Source organism: Panthera tigris, chromosome B4, assembly GCF_018350195.1.
Source record: "Panthera tigris isolate Pti1 chromosome B4, P.tigris_Pti1_mat1.1, whole genome shotgun sequence".
In the NCBI taxonomy this organism is placed as follows: Eukaryota; Metazoa; Chordata; class Mammalia; order Carnivora; family Felidae; genus Panthera; species Panthera tigris.
This window is the reverse complement of record NC_056666.1, coordinates 74,601,508-74,617,936: the sequence shown is the minus strand read 5'-3', so window position 1 is coordinate 74,617,936 and position 16,429 is coordinate 74,601,508. Positions and strand designations below refer to the sequence as shown.

At 37.5% G+C, this 16,429-nt stretch overlaps 1 protein-coding gene across 1 annotated transcript; it reads left to right on the top strand.

Annotated features, from left to right (window-relative positions):
• Window positions 1-10,276: 10,276 nt before the first annotated feature.
• On the top strand, window positions 10,277-11,194 carry LOC102958857 (olfactory receptor 8S1-like). The gene has a single exon (XM_007073071.1). It carries the CDS (start codon window positions 10,277-10,279, stop codon window positions 11,192-11,194), a length of 918 nt encoding a protein of 305 aa, XP_007073133.1.
• Window positions 11,195-16,429: the final 5,235 nt, after the last annotated feature.

Sequence of the window (16,429 nt, the reverse complement as noted above, 5' to 3'; positions counted from 1 at the left end):
TATTATTAACATTTTTAACTGCAAAACTCACTAAACTGAGTTGCAAAAACTCACTGAAGTAGTTACTATGATTATCCCTATAGATAAGAAAACTAATAGAGGATTAAGTAACTTATTCATAGGCAAACATACAATAAATGACATTGTTTTTGAGCCTGGGTCTTTATATATTTATGAAGAAATACCAGGTTGTGTATATGTGTATATATATAATTTTACATGATACAGAAAAGAGCAACGCCTGTAATGTAGACTTGATTTAAGTGTCTATTGGTTTTTCTGTACAATCTCCCTCTACTGCATACCATTCTGGAACTACTGAAGTCCAGCTTTTCTTATTACTCAAGTCTTTTTTAATGTCTCTGCCCCCATACCTGGGAGACCTGAAAGAAAACCTGGATAACTTTCCTCTGGTTTTGTCTCTTTTCAGAATTGCTATTCTTCTCATGTCTTTCTGGGATCTTTATAGCAACTCTCTTTCTACTCCAAGCCATGGCTTCTGTGACATTGGCTGTCGAAACTCTGATTTGAAAAAACAAAACACCTTCCACTAATCATCACTTGTCATTCTGGAATTGTGCCACGAGGAGGCAGTGGTGTCTTAGTCATTTGGTCTGAACCAGCTGGTTTCTTTACTCTCATGCCTCCATGATTTATGACTTTGAGCTTCCCGTATGTCATTTACAAAAAAATGTAAATCTGTTGCAGTGGTTACTCAGGCACTATTTTTAAAATATGATATTTGGAATTAATGTTAAAAAGGAATTATTTAAGTGTTAAAAAGGAAGTCAATGGGGTGCATGGGTGGCTGAGTCTGTTAAGTGTCTGACTCTTGATTTCAGCTCAGGTCATGATCTCAGGGTTCTTGAGAATGAGCCCCGTGTCTGGCTTCAGGCTGAGCATGGAGCCTGCTTGGGATTCTCTCTCTCTCCCTCTCTCTGTCCTTCTCCTGTTTGTGCTGTCTCTTTCTCTCTCAAAATAAATAAATAAACATTTAAAAAAGGAAGTCAAGGTATAATTTTGTATTTTTCTCTTAACTCTTAGCTTATTCTAATTACCTTTAATTTTAGGTTGCATTAAGAGAAGAAGAAAAGAAAAAAAGGGGTAGGAAGAGAAAAAGTAGTCAATGGGCTTTATTCTCAGCTATCAGACTTGCTCAGCCAAACTCCGTGTATCTTCCAGACCTTCCTAATGTGCTTACAGTTTGTGATCATTTCTCTCTTGTTTCTATCTCAGGTAAAAATGGCTATGCCACCTGTTGAATCTGATTGATTTAATTAGAGGAACTATCTTCATTTTATTTCCTGTAACTTAGAGCCCCTGCTTTATTTCTCAACAACAACAGGAGTTGTGTGACCTGATAATGCCATTATGCTCCAGGGTTACAGGAGCAGCCTCTAATGCCAATTTATGTAAATCAAAATAAGGCATTTCTGGTTTCAGTTCAGTGGAAGAATGAAATGTCACCTTCCTTTTTTTTTTTTCCAAGGACAGAGCAAATGAGCTACAAGTGACGTTTGTGTGTGTGTCTCTGTGTGTGTCTATGTAGATACACAGATAGATCAGAGAGACAGAAAGAGAGAGAGAGAGATGGATAGAGAGGTATATGATATTTCACTTACATGTTTCATATATAATGGTGTGTGTGTTTGAGACAGGCAACATGAAAAGTATTTTAGATGTAAATAAACTTTAATCCTTGCTCTTTAATACCTTTCAATTTCTAGTTACAAGGTTTGGGAAAATTAATTTATTTGAACCTTGACTATGAATATATTTAGAAGGAATTGTTTTTTCTCCAATCCTCTAATTTTAAAGTGGTTGGATTTATACCATGAATGCAAGACTTTTCTAATTCAAGCTTTAAAAAAGTTTATTTAAACCCACTAATTGAAACTTTAAGTGAAAAAAATACCACGTTATCTCAACAGACACAACAAGACATTCAGTAAAATTCAGTGAGGGGCTCCTGGGTGGCTCAGCCAATTAAGCGGCCAACTTCAGCTCAGGTCATGATCTTGTGGTCTGTGGGTTCAAGCCCCGCATCAGGCTCTGTGCTGACAGCTCAGAGCCTGGAGCCTGCTTCAGATTCTGTGTCTCCCTCTCTCTTTGCCACTCCCCTGCTTGCACTCTGTCTCTGTCTCTCAAAAATGAACAAATGTTAAGAAAAATTAAAAAAAGTTCAGTGATTATTTATAGAAGTCTGCAAACTGGGCACAGTAGGGAACTTTTTTTTTTTTTTTTTTGACAGGGAGTGATAACATGTGCTTAGTTGGGGGAGAGGCAGAGGGGGAGAGAGAGAGAGAGAGAGAATCTTAATCTATATGGGGCTCAGTCTTACAACCATGAGATCATGACCTGAGCCAAAATCAAGAGTTGGGCCCTCAACCAACTGAGCCACCCAGGCACCCCAGATCATGTGGTATTTCTATTTTTAATTTTTGAGGACCTTCCGTACTGTTTTCCACAGTAGCTGTACCAATTTACATTCCCACCAACAGTGCGAGAGGGTTCTTTTTTCTCCATATCCTGGCTAACACCTGTTATTTCTTATGTTTTTGATTTTAGCCATTCTGATAGGTATCTCATTGTGGTTTTGATTTGCATTTCCCTGATGATTAGTGATATGAGCATCTTTTCATGTGTCTGTTGGCCATCTGTATGTCTTCTTGGAAAAACGTCTATTTAGGTACCCTGCCCATTTTTGGTTGGACTGTTTTTATTTTATTTTTTTGGTGTTGAGTTATATAATTTCTTTATATATTTTGGGTATTAACCCCTTATCACAGGTATAATTTTCAAGTATCTTCTCCAATTGAGTAGGTTGTCCTTTTGTTTGTTGATAGTTTCCTTTGCTGTGCAAAAAGCCTTTTTATTTTGATGGAGTCCCAATAGTTTATTTTTGCTTTTGCTTCCCTTGTCTTAGGAGACGGTATCTAGAAAAATGTTACTACAGCCAATGTCAGAGAAATTGGTGCCTGGTGCTCTTCTAGGATTTTTATGATTTCAGGTCTTACATTTAGGTCTTTGATCTGGTTTGAATTTATTTGTGTATGGTGTAAGCAAGTGTCCCAGTTTCATTCCTTTATATGTAGCTGTCCAGTTTTCCCAGCACCATTTATTGAAAGAGACTGTCTTTTTCCCATTGTATATTCTTGCTTCCTTTGTCATAGATTAATTGACCATATAAGCATGGGTTTATTTCTGGGATCTTTATTTGAAAAGCATATTTTTAATATATGCTTTGAAGATATTTTAAAACTAAGAAAGCGGTGAAGAATTTTAGAGCCATCATCCCAAAGAAAAGAAAATCTAGAGAAGCAAGCTCAGCATTCGGGGATCTCTTTTTCACATAAGTGCATCATGAAGAGGTCGTTGAGAATGTGAAAAGTTATTTTGACAGTTTCCTAAAGTTAGTGGGAAAAATGGAATGCAGGGACCACCAAGGGGGTGGGTTGGAGCCTTGAAGGGCAATACCCTGAAATAAAAGTGGATTGGAAGCGGCCCAACTTCATAAGGACTGAAGCCCAGCTTCATCTCAGCCCCTGGAATTACATGAGAATGATCCAGGACTGTGAATATCCATGGCTGTCTGACAGAAGCTAGTGAAAATTTTCTCTGGAGGAAGAGAATATAAGCCAGAGCTTTAAATTATTTCCATAATTTTCATAATAACATCCTGTTCTCAATAGAAAAAAATAAACAATATGGGGAGACAAAAACTAAAGACAGTAGAAACAGACCCAGACACATAACTTTAAAACAAATAAACTTAAAATATTTATGGAGATTAAAGACAAGATTGAGAATTTGGCATAATATTTCTGGAAACTATAAAAATAATCTAAGTGAAAGTTCTAGAAAATTCAGTGGCTGAAACTAAGATCTTAATGGATAAGTTTGAAGGATATTAGTGTTGAGGAGTATACTAATGACTTATAAGGTAGGTAAGAAGAAAACGTATTCAGTAAGGTACAGAAAGAATAAAGAAAAAAACAAGGGAATATAAAATACCTAATGCATAGAATGGTAAGGATAACATACATGTACATGGAATTACAGAGAAGGGAGAGAGAATAAGGTAATATATATGAAAATAGGGCAACATGTAAGATAATGGATGAAAATGTTCCAAACTAAAAAAGTATATCAACTACAAATACTAGAAGCCCTATAAGTAAATCCCAAGTATGTTAAATGAAAAGAAAAAAAATGCTGATTGGAAGGGTCACATGCACCCCTATGTTTATCTATCAATATGTATATGTTTCTACCTATGTATCTATATGTATCTATCTATACATGTTTATGTACTATCAATAATAGCCAAATCATGGAGAAAGCCCAAATGTCCTTCGACTGATGAATGGATAAAGAAGATGTGGTGTACACACACACACACACACACACACACACACACACACACACACACACACACTGGAATATTACTTGGCAATCAAAAAGAATGAAATCTTGCCATTTGCAACAATGTGATTGAACTAGAGGGTATTATGCTAAGTGAAATAAGTCAGTTAAAGAGAAATGTATGATTTCACTCATGTGGAATTTAAGAAACAAACCAGATGAACATAGGTGAATGGAAGGAAAATAAAGATAAAAACAGAGGGAGGCAAACCATAAGAGACTCTTAAATACAGAGAACAAACTGAGGGTTGCCAGAGGGGAGTGGACTAAATGGGTGATGGGCATTAAGGAGGGCACTTGTTAGGATGAGCACTGGGTGTTATATGTAAGTGATGAATCACTGGGTTCTAATCCTGAAACCTATACTACACTGTATGTTAACTAACTTGAATTTAAATAAATAAATTAAAAAAAGAAAGTCACACTTTGTCATATCATAATAAAGTTACTAAAAATCAAAAGAGAAAATATTAAAACCTGCAAGAGAGAGAGAGAAAAAAGACAAATGAACTCCAGAGAAGTACAATTAGATTAACAACTGCCTTCACAAGAGAGGAATTAGACTAACAAGAAGACAAAAGACAGATGACAGAAGATATCTTCAAAGTACTGGATAAACAAACAAACAAAAGCTTCCCCATTAGGATTCTGTGTCTGGTCAAACATCATTTAAGAGTGAAGATGCGATAAATACGTCATGAAGAAGAATTGCACTAAATGAAACTTAAAAGAAGTTCTAGGAGAAAGAAAATGCTCACAGGTGTGAGTTCTTATTTTCCTCTGACCTATCTTCTGATTCACTAATACCTCTTCAGCTTTGTCTGATTTGTGTTGAACTCATCCATTGCAGTTTCAGCTATCAAACTTTCCAATTTTAGTAGAAAAAAAATTTTTTTTTCAATATGTGAAGTTTATTGTCAAATTGGTTTCCATACAACACCCAGTGCTCATCCCAAAAGGTGCCCTCCTCAATACCCATCACCCACCCTCCCCTCCCTCTCACCCCCCATCAACCCTCAGTTTGTTCTTAGTTTTTAACAGTCTCTTATGCTTTGGCTCTCTCCCACTCTAACCTCTTTTTTTTTTCCTTCCCCTCCGCCATGGGTTTCTGTTAAGTTTCTCAGGATCCACATAAGAGTGAAAACATATGGTATCTGTCTTTCTCTGTATGGCTTATTTCACTTAGCATAACGCTCTCCAGTTCCATACATGTTGCTACAAAGGGCCATATTTCATTCTTTCTCATTGCCACGTAGTACTCCATTGTGTATATAAACCACAATTTCTTTATCCATTCATCAGTTGATGGACATTTCGGCTCTTTCCATAATTTGGCTATTGTTGAGAGTGCTGCTATAAACATTGGGGTACAAGTGCCCCTATGCATCAGTACTCCTGTATCCCTTGGGTAAATTCCTAGCAGTGCTATTACTGGGTCATAGGGTAGGTCTATTTTTAATTTTCTGAGGAACCTCCACACTGCTTTCCAGAGCGGCTGCACCAATTTGCATTCCCACCAACAGTGCAAGAGGGTTCCCGTTTCTCCACATCCTCTCCAGCATCTATACTCTTCTGATTTGTTCATTTTGGCCACTGACTGGCATGAGGTGATGTCTGAGTGTGGTTTTGATTTGTATTTCCCTGATGAGGAGCGACGTTGAGCATCTTTTCATGTGCCTGTTGGCCATCTGGATGTCTTCTTTAGAGAAGTGTCTATTCATGTTTTCTGCCCATTTCTTCACTGGGTTATTTGTTTTTCGGGTGTGGAGTTTGGTGAGCTCTTTATAGATTTTGGATACTAGCCCTTTGTCCGATATGTCATTTGCAAATATCTTTTCCCATTCCGTTGGTTGCCTTTTAGTTTTGTTGGTTGTTTCCTTTGCTGTGCAGAAGCTTTTTATCTTCATAAGGTCCCAGTAGTTCATTTTTGCTTGTAATTCCCTTGCCTTTGGGGATGTGCCAAGTAAGAAATTGCTATGGCTGAGGTCAGAGAGGTCTTTTCCTGCTTTCTCCTCTAGTGTTTTGATGGTTTCCTGTCTCACATTCAGGTCCTTTATCCGTTTTGAGTTTATTTTTGTGAATGGTGTGAGAAAGTGGTCTAGTTTCAATCTTCTGCATGTTGCTGTCCAGCTCTCCCAGCGCCATTTGTTAAAGAGACTGTCTTTTTTCCATTGGATATTCTTTCCTGCTTTGTCAAAGATTAGTTGGCCATACATTTGTGGGTCTAGTTCTGGGGTTTCTATTCTATGCCATTGGTCTATGTGTCTGTTTTTGTGCCATAGAAAAAATTGAGCAAATAAAAGTCAAATATGTTGGTAAATTTAAATTATCATTGACCATATAGTAGTAGTAGTAGTTGGTAGTAGTAGTAGTTGTTGTTGTTGTTGTAGTAGTAGTGGTGGTGGCGGTGGTAGTAACAATGATGATGTCATATATAATAATTACATTTGAATAAATGTAACAATCAAATACATGACAACATTAGAAAAATGACCTAAAGGGAAGCTGTGAATCACTTTAGTAGGAATTCCCAGAGGGATCATTCAGTAACCATGTTTAGCTAATGAGTCTAAAACAAGCTTCAAGCTGAGCTTTCCAGCAATCAGGATGGACCCACAATGTCCCCTGGGCTGTCAGGTCATACTTTGCCATCTCATTGGCCACCTTAACCCACAATCCCTTCTGAAAGGCTAGACCTAAGCCTCTTCTGTCAGGATGGTGCTCTGAGCAATATATTAACGCTCATACAGAGAGATATGTGCAGAAATTATTGTGTAATTATGCTGGGGGAAATACGAAAGAAATTGCTTTATTGTTAGGAATTTTAAGTTTTCAAGTTTTCCTTTGTCATTTTATGGAATCACTAAGGGATAGGTGTAAAGATGCTGTCAAAATTTAGAAGAGTTTTCTGAAGCCTTTATTTGCAGAGGCTTTTGAGGACTGAGCTTACATGTTTCTCTTTATGCACAGAAAGTTTTTAAATAGAAAAAGCAATGCCAGTTCACATGACTGGACAGTTGTGGCACATTTTCTCTCTTGTGAATTTCTCCTGAGCTCAGTGGCATGCCCACCAACTCAGAAAAACGGGACATATTCTGCACCAGAAAAACCCAGACACGTGGTAATATTTTTCATCTGTTCTCTGATGAATTTATCTGCTTCTGTGCTCCCTGTATAGGATCCTTTCTGCTTCAATTACTGCTGCTTCTTGTTACCCCCTCATCAGGCACTTCCTTTCTTATAGCTCTCATCTCCTCTCTGTTCCCCTGGGCTGGATATAATTGCCTCCCCGTCTCTCTCTGACATGGCATTCATTTCTGAGACCTGAAATGTTTGGTCTGCTCCTTAAAATCACCTCTCTTCCTTCTTTTGGGAAAATTAAACGCTTGCATTGGGTGTGAAGAAAAGAGAATCTAATGAGTCTTCAACATTTCAGGATTCTTAAGTCCTCACAACTCTTCAAGGTAATAATTTTTAGCTTTCATTTTACATATGGGACAACTGGGACAAGATCTTTTTTATATCTAGCTTTATTCCTTGTTTTGGGGGTGCTCAAAGGCCACATTATACCAGAAACCTGGAAGTTCAGGAAGGCTGAGAGCTGTCTGTAAGAGGTGAGAAGGGATAGGACATCAATGATAGACTTTGGGTACTTTGTGACTCAAAAATAACTCTCTTCAAGCACTCCAAATGTATGGGTCCAGAAACTAATTACATCTTTAGTTATAGGTATTCTCTGTAATTATATGCTCTGAGGTATGTGGAGGTTCAGACCAGGGCATGAGACACTATAATGGGGCAAACATTTCCAGTTGGCAAAATTTTTCGGTGCCCTTCATACATCTGGTTTCATGCAAGCCTCGACTGTCCAAATCCCTTACTGGTTCCTAATCAGATCTGTTCCCTGTGAGTAGTAAAACCCTAGACTATTCTTCCCCTAAGTTTCCTTCACTCACTTATTCATTCATTCACATATTCATTTTTATCCTTTGGAGCAGTTATAATGCTAGGTACTTTTGTATGTCTCATCTTAAAAAAAGCTCCTCTTAGGCAGCTATTCTTTGGAAATTATCTAGTCAGCTAACTCCACCTAATTGTGATAATAACTGAAAACTTATAGCGGTAATGTTCTCAGAGCTGTTTCTGTTCTAAATTTGTACTCACAGTCTGAATAAATGAAACATCGAGAGTAATGAAATTGCAGCACCAGGTAAAAATAGAAGTGATTTTATTTATTTATGTGATCCCTCAAATAACTCTACTACAATACACCTATATACTTTTGAGGAAGTATGGCTGCTGATAGGGCATACTTTCTAGATTTATCTTTCATGAAAATGTCCTTTTGCCTTTATTTCTAAGAGAGAAAATTTCCCCAAAGTTTAAGGAGTTTCTAGTGCTAGTAAGTGGGGCTCCATTTAGAGATGAGGAGCCTTTCTTTTTGGTGCCCTCCAAAATTATAATGGGTGGTTCTCTGTCTGCATTTCATGGTTTGGTTCCTTGCTTTTCCGGCATCTTCTGCCAATGATGTTCTGCTCTCAGGATGAATCCAAGTTGCTGTAGCTAGAACTACAGTGGTGAGCAAAAGAAAAAAATTATATGGAAAATGCAATCATTACATGATTGGAAGTATTTAGGTTTTTAGAAATAATACACACAACTTAGCCTACTATTCCCTCTTTTAGAAATCAAGGGAGAGGTCTGTATCCAACAGGAATTTTCAAGCTCCACCTTAACACTGAATTCTCACACTGATATTCAAACTTGTCTTCTGGATCACTGGATTTGAAAAGGTTTTCATTTAATTCTGTGCTAGTTATTGGTCACCTAGGTACAGGTGATGGGGACTTGATTCCTAAGAGTAGCTTTAATTCTAGGTGTCGTTTGTATAAATAATGGGAAAGAAATAATAAGTTCTTTGAGAAATTCAACGTGCCAGTCTTGGAGTATGAGTGCAAGAGACAGAGCAGGACATGAGGGGTCAAGATGATATAGTCAGTGGTGTTGGAGAGTCATTCTGAGTCTGTAGTTATAATCTGGGTTGTCAGTCCAGAGTAGGAAATAGAGAAAGCTAAGCTTTGGAAAGTGAGTAGGTAGTCTATATTTTCAAATGGCATAAGGGCAACAGACTAGAGCTGAAGTTGAATAGATGACACAAACTGGGGATAGAGATTATTACCAGAGTATGTTCCCATATTCATCAACAGTTTCCCTTAATCAGTTGTATTGCATCTGGGATATCTGTATGCTCCCTTCTTTCTAATTCATGAACTTTTTCCTCACTCTGCAAATCTCTAGTCACTACTCATCTTCAGTTCCCATTAATGACCCCATTTAAATATTTATTGAAAAAACAAGCCATTAGATGGGAACTGCTCCTTCCCAACAACAAATCTATGTATGTTTGATGGATGAAGTAAACCCACTCCCACCTAAGGCCATGCTCTGCTTCTGCTCTGCAACCCAGCTGCTCTCAGACACTATTTCTGCAATTTTCTCTTATTCCTCCTGCCATTTCTCCCTCTCTACTGGATTATTACCAAGAGTTTACAAAACATCATCCAGTAGCTTTAATAATAAAACAACAACAAAAAATAAATTCTAAGACATTAAAAGGAAGAACAATAAAAGTGGACAGGGAGTTGATCTAGGGTTGGAATCCTGTAGAAAAGATTATTTCAGATTTTAGGAAATCTAGAGACTTAAGGAAGTTTATCATTTCAGAGCATAAATTTTTGAGTAGGTATGAAACTTTCTGAGTGGAGAAGAACATTAAAAGACTTGAATATTTGTTAGAAGAAGAGGCTTTATCTGATTTATTTCTTACATTCTAAAGGAAATATTGAAGGCAATGAGAAACCACAGTGTTGTTTCTGAGTTCATCCTCTTCGGGCTGTCTGCTGACCCCCAGATCGAGGCTCTCCTCTTTGTACTGTTCCTTGTTATTTACCTCCTGACCCTGATGGGGAACCTGACGCTGCTGCTGGTGATTAGGGCTGATTCTTGCCTCCATACCCCCATGTACTTCTTCCTGGGACAGTTGTCCTTCCTGGATCTCTGCCACTCCTCTGTCACTGTGCCCAAGCTGTTGGAGAACCTCCTGTCTGAGAAGAAAACCATCTCAGTAGAGGGCTGCCTGGCTCAGGCCTTCTTTGTGTTTGCCACTGGGGGCACTGAATCCTGCCTACTCACTGTCATGGCCTATGACCGCTATGTTGCCATCAGCTCCCCTCTGCTCTATGGCCAGATGATGAACAGACAATTGTGTATGGGGCTGGTGTGGGGCTCATGGAGCGTGGCTTTTTTGGATTCTCTTGTCAATATCCTTGTAGCTCTCAATTTAGATTTCTGTGGGGCTCAAAATATACATCACTTCAGCTGTGAACTGCCTTCTCTCTACTCTTTGTCTTGCTGTGACGTGTCTGCAAGTTTTACTGTCCTGCTGTGCTCCAGCCTCCTGCATTTCTTTGGAAATTTCCTCCTGATATTTTTCTCCTATGTTTGCATTTTGTTCACCATCCTGAGTATCAATGCTACCACAGGCAGAAACAAGGCCTTCTCGACCTGCTCCTCCCACCTCACTGCAGTGATCTTCTTTTATGGCTCAGGATTACTCCGCTATCTCATGCCAAATTTAGGATCCACTCAAGAGTTAATCTTCTCCTTGCACTATAGTGTGGTCACTCCTATGCTGAATCCTGTCATCTACAGCCTGAAGAACAAAGAGGTGAAGGCAGCCGTGAGAAGAATTTTGAGAAAACGTGTCTAGCGTTCTAATTGATAGGCTACAAAATCAGAATGATGAGGGGAGAAATGAATAGAACCACAATAAGTAGTGCCTGAATATTAAGGAGAATTTTCTGATAATCATGATCTGCAAGATGCCTTACATTGTTTCTTTAAAATGTTTAAGAAAAGGTGGAGTTATTTTCTTGGAATGATAGTCGTTCTGTCCTATTCAGAGGAAAATAGATGGGTAAACCTCTTGTCTTACAATTTTTCTTACAAAATATTTAATTTATTACAGACGGTATGGTAGACTTTGTTATTGCCTGCTTACACTATCTTTACTATCCTACCAGTAACTAAACTCCATGTTGTTCAGTATAGTTCTAGAGAGACTGTTAATTATGGTGTCCCCAAATTCTCTTTCCTCCCCCACTCGTTATTCGCTCATTCTTCCTGAGACAGTGGCTGGTATAGGAATGAGCACATGGTCAGTGCCAGACCATCCATTCCCTTAGAAATTTTAATCTTGAGGATAGATTCAGAGAGGCAGAGGTCAGCCTTTCTCTTTGCAGCACTCTGATAGCCTATCCCAGTGTCTCTGCTGCTAAGATCACTATTGTTATCCTAGATTCTGTACTTTCAAGGAAGATTGATAAATGAATTATATTAAAAGCACGTGATTAGATATTTGCATCATGTCAGGTACTGTGCTAAGTATTTTACATATATTATCTCACTTAAATACCCCAACAAATGCTTTGGGTAAATACTTTAGTTGTCCTTGTTCAGAAAAGAGAACGTGGACTCAGAGAGGTAAGTGATGGGGGTGGAATTTGGAATCAAATAGACTTATCCCAAAGCCTGTTTTCTTTACTACCTTGACACACTGACTGTCCCTTTGGTGCTATGAGCTACCCCAGACCCAGTTCATGAATTTCCCTTTTAATGCTTTTTTATTGTTGTTTTGTTTTATTTCACTTAAGTCAGAGTTAGATTCTGTCATTTGCAAAGAAAAGATATCTATATCTATCTATATCTATATCTATATATCTATATCATCTATATCTATATCTATCTATCTCTATATATTGTAGTCTCTACGGCTGTGAGAGGGAGACACTGCTGGACAAGTAGCTCTGCCACTCAGCCCTAATAATGCTACAGAAATGGCAGAATGTGAGAGAGTCAATGGCAAAGCAAATGCTGCACTGTGCCTATGACAAACTCTAAAAAGAAACCAATAGATTTTCAGCAAAAGCCCCTTGGATCATGAAATACAATTGGAGGATTACTGAGAAGGAGATTTGGGAGATTAAAGTTATCAAGGTCAAAAATCATTATTTCTTTCTGAAATTACCTTTTAATTTTTTTTAATGTTTGTTTATTTTTGAGAGAGGGAGAGACAGAGTGCGAGTGGGGGAGGGGCAGAGAGAGAGAGGGAGAAACAGAATCTGAAGCAGGCTGCAGGCTCTGAACTGTCAGCACAGAGCCCGATGCAGGGTGTGAACTCACGAACCGGGAGATCATGACCTGAGCTGAAGTCAGATGATTAACTGACTGAGCCACCCAGACGACCCTGAAATTACCTTTTAGATTTTACTTACTTACTTTACTTACTTACCCTTCACTTTGTACTGCCCAGTAGCAGAAGATATAAACTTAAAGAGATCAAGGGCAATCTTGATCTCTGCCAATCTTCACTACTTTTTCAAGAATATAAAATAGTTTCAAACATGTATATTTCACAGTAAATGTATTTTGATTGTGTAAATTATAGGCAAAGAAACTGAGAAAATATATAGGGTGAGTTCTCACCAGAAGGACTCCACTGCCAAAGCAGTTTGAAATAATCATGCGTAGAATAGTCTACCATGTGAATGCCAATCTCTTCCTTCCTGGTGAGCCTAGTTCTGGTCCATGAATTTGCAGTGTGGCCATGGCTGGGCATGGTGGTCATGCAAAGGTTCAACATTTTCATTCACAAAGGCTATTCTGCAGTTACCATTGATGAAACTCATTATTTTTTGTTTGTTTAGAAATATTTTAAATTATAGAGTGGGAGAGGGAAGTGGGAGTGAGAGACAGAGAGAGAGAGAGAGAGAGAGAGAGAGAGAGAGAGAGAGAGAGAGAGAAAGGGAGGGAGGGAGAGAGAATCCTAAACAGGCTCCATGCCCAGTGTGGAGCCCTATGCAGGGCTTGATTCCACAACTCTGGGATCATGTCCTGATCTGAAATCAAGAGTCAGATGGTCAACCAACTGAGCCACCCAGGCATCCCAAAACTTATTTTCATAAAGGTGACACACACAAATTTTGTTAGATATAGTACCAGATATTTTTCCATTATTTGTTTCTATTATGAATTAAAAATTCAATTACATTTACTACTTGGTTATTTCTAGTACATAGGAAAGTTGTGATATTTTGTATACTAATCTTATATCTGTTAACTTTGTCGAACTATCTTCCTATTTCTAATGGCTTATTTATAAATACTATTGGATTTTAAAATTACATTTTAATGATTTCATCTTGAATAAAAGCAAATAATTTTCTTTTTCTGTTTCTAATTTTTATGTATCTCATTTTTATTTTTTATGTTTATTATTTTTAAATTAAAAAAGTTATTTGAGTATATTGACACACAGTATTACATTAGTTTCAGGTGTACAACACAGAGGTGATTCAGCTTCTCTATGTGTTATGCTATGCTCACTACAGTGTAGCTGTCATCTGTCACCATACAACGTTTTTACAATATCATTGACATATTCCCTATGCTGTGCCTTTTATTCCCATGACTTTTTCCTTCCAAAACTGGAATCTCATATATTCCTCTCCCTTTCACCCATTTTGCCCATCCCCTGACCCCACTCCCCTCTGGCAACTATCAGTTTCTTCTGTGTATTTATTAAGTCTGATTCTTCTTTTTTGTTTGTTTCTTCATTTGTTTGTTTTTTTTAGTTTATGCATATGAGTGAATCTGGTATTTGTTTTTCTCAGTCTGGCCAATTTCACTTAGCATAATACTCTCTGAATCCATCCACATTGTCCCAAATGGCATGATCTCATCCTTTTATGGCTGCGTAGTATTCGTGTGTGTGTGTGTGTGTGTGTGTGTGTGTGTGTGTGTGTGTGTGTATGTGTGTGTTTGTCTGTTGATGGACACTTAGGTTGCTTCCATATCTTGACTATTATAAATAATGCTGCAATAAACATAGGAGTACATATATCTTTTTGAATTAGTGTTTTCATTTTCTTTGGATAGATACCCAGTAGTGAAATTATTGGGTCATATAGTATTCCTATTTTTTTAATGTTTGTTTATTTTTGAGAGAGAGGGAGCATGAGCACAGGAGGGGCAGAGAGAGAGAGAGAGGGGACAGAGGATCTGAAATGGGCCCTGTGCTGACAGCAGTGAGCCCTATGTGGGGCTCAAACCAATGAACTGTGAGATTGTGACCTGAGCCAAAGTCTGATGCTCAATTGGCTGAGCCATCCAGCCACATCTGTTTTTAATTTTTTTGAGGAAACTCCATCCTGTTTTCCACAGTGGCTGTACAAGTTTATATTCCCACCAACAGTGGAAGAGAGTTCCTTTTTTCCCACATCCTTGCCAACACTTGTTATTTCTTGTGTTTTTTATTTTAACCATTCTGACAGGTTTAAGGTGGTATCTCATTGTGGTTTTGATTTGCATTTCCCTGATGATTAGTGATGTTGAGTATCTTTTCATGTGTTTGTTGGCCATCTGAATGTCTTCTTTGGAAAAATGTCTATTCATGTCCTCTGCCCATTTTTAATTGGATTATTTATTTGGTGCTGAGTTGTACGTTTTTCATTTTTAAAGTTAATCCATGGGCCAGAACCTCTGGTACAAACATCTTTTTATTGGGATCAGTGAAAAAACTTATGTTTCAACATTAAGGATGATGTTTGTTCTGTTATTGATCAATATATCTTACATTATAAGATATATAATACACTTATAAGTGAATTCACTTATAATAATTCTCTCTTAACTACATTTTACTAAGAATTGGTGTAAAATTTTATCAAATGCTTTTTCTGTTTCCATTGAAGACTGGGACCCTTTCTCTTTTGTTTACTAATGTATAGTATCTGTCACATAATAGGCATGCAATAAATACATGTTGAATAAAAATAAGTTTATTGAAATAGTCATATAGTTTTATTTTATTTTTTGTTTTTATTTAAATTCTAGTTAGTTAACATACAGTGTAATATTATTTTCAGTTGTACAATTTAGTGATTCAACACTTACATACAACACTTGGTCCTTATCACAACAAGTGCACTCCTTAATCCCTATCACCTGTTTCACCTATCCCTGTGCCCCCCACCCTTCTGGTAACCATCAGTTTGTTCTCTATAGTTGAGAGTCTATTTCTTGGTTTGCCTCTTTCTCTTTTTTTTTCTTTGCTCATTTGTTTTGTTTCTACATATGTGTGAAATCATATGGTATTTGTTTTTCTTTGGATTAGCTTATTTTGCTTAGCATTATACTCTCTGGCTCCATCCATGTTGTTGCAAATGGCAAGATTTCATTCTTTTTTATGGTTGACTAATATTCCATTGTATGTTTATATACCACATCTTCTTTATCCATTCATCTGTTGATAGACCCTTGGGCTTCTTGCATAGTTTGGCTGTTATAAATAATGCTTCAATAAACATAGGGGTGCATGTATCCCTTTGAATTAGTGTTTTTGTATTTTTTGGGTAAATACCTAGTAGTGTTATTACTGGATCACAGGGGATGTCTACTCTCGCTACTAATGTTCAACATAGTACTGGAAGTCCTAGCCACAGCATTCAGACAACAAAAAGCAATAAAAGGCATCCAAATTGGCAAAGAAGAAGCAAAACTTTCACTATTTGCAAATGATGTGATACTCTACATAGAAAGCCCAAAAGACTCCACCAAAAAATTGCTAGAACTAATACACGAATTCAGTAAAGTTGCAGAATACAAAATCCAGTGTACAGGTATCTGTTGCATTTCTATACACCCATAATGAAGCAGAGAAAGAAAAATCAAGGAATAAATCCCATTTATAATTGCACCAAAACTCATAAGCTATTTGGAATAAACCTAACCAAAGAAGTAAAAGACCTATACTCTGATAATATTGATGAAAGAAATTGAAGATGACCCAGATAAATGGAAAAACATTCATGCTCAGGGATTGGAAGAACATATATTGTTAAAATGTCTATATTACCCAAAGCAATCTACACATTTAATGCAATCC

Excerpts from the sequence above, each read along its gene's own strand:
- LOC102958857 (XM_007073071.1), top strand. The coding sequence starts at position 10,277 with ATGAGAAACCACAGTGTTGTTTCTGAGTTCATCCTCTTCGGGCTGTCT.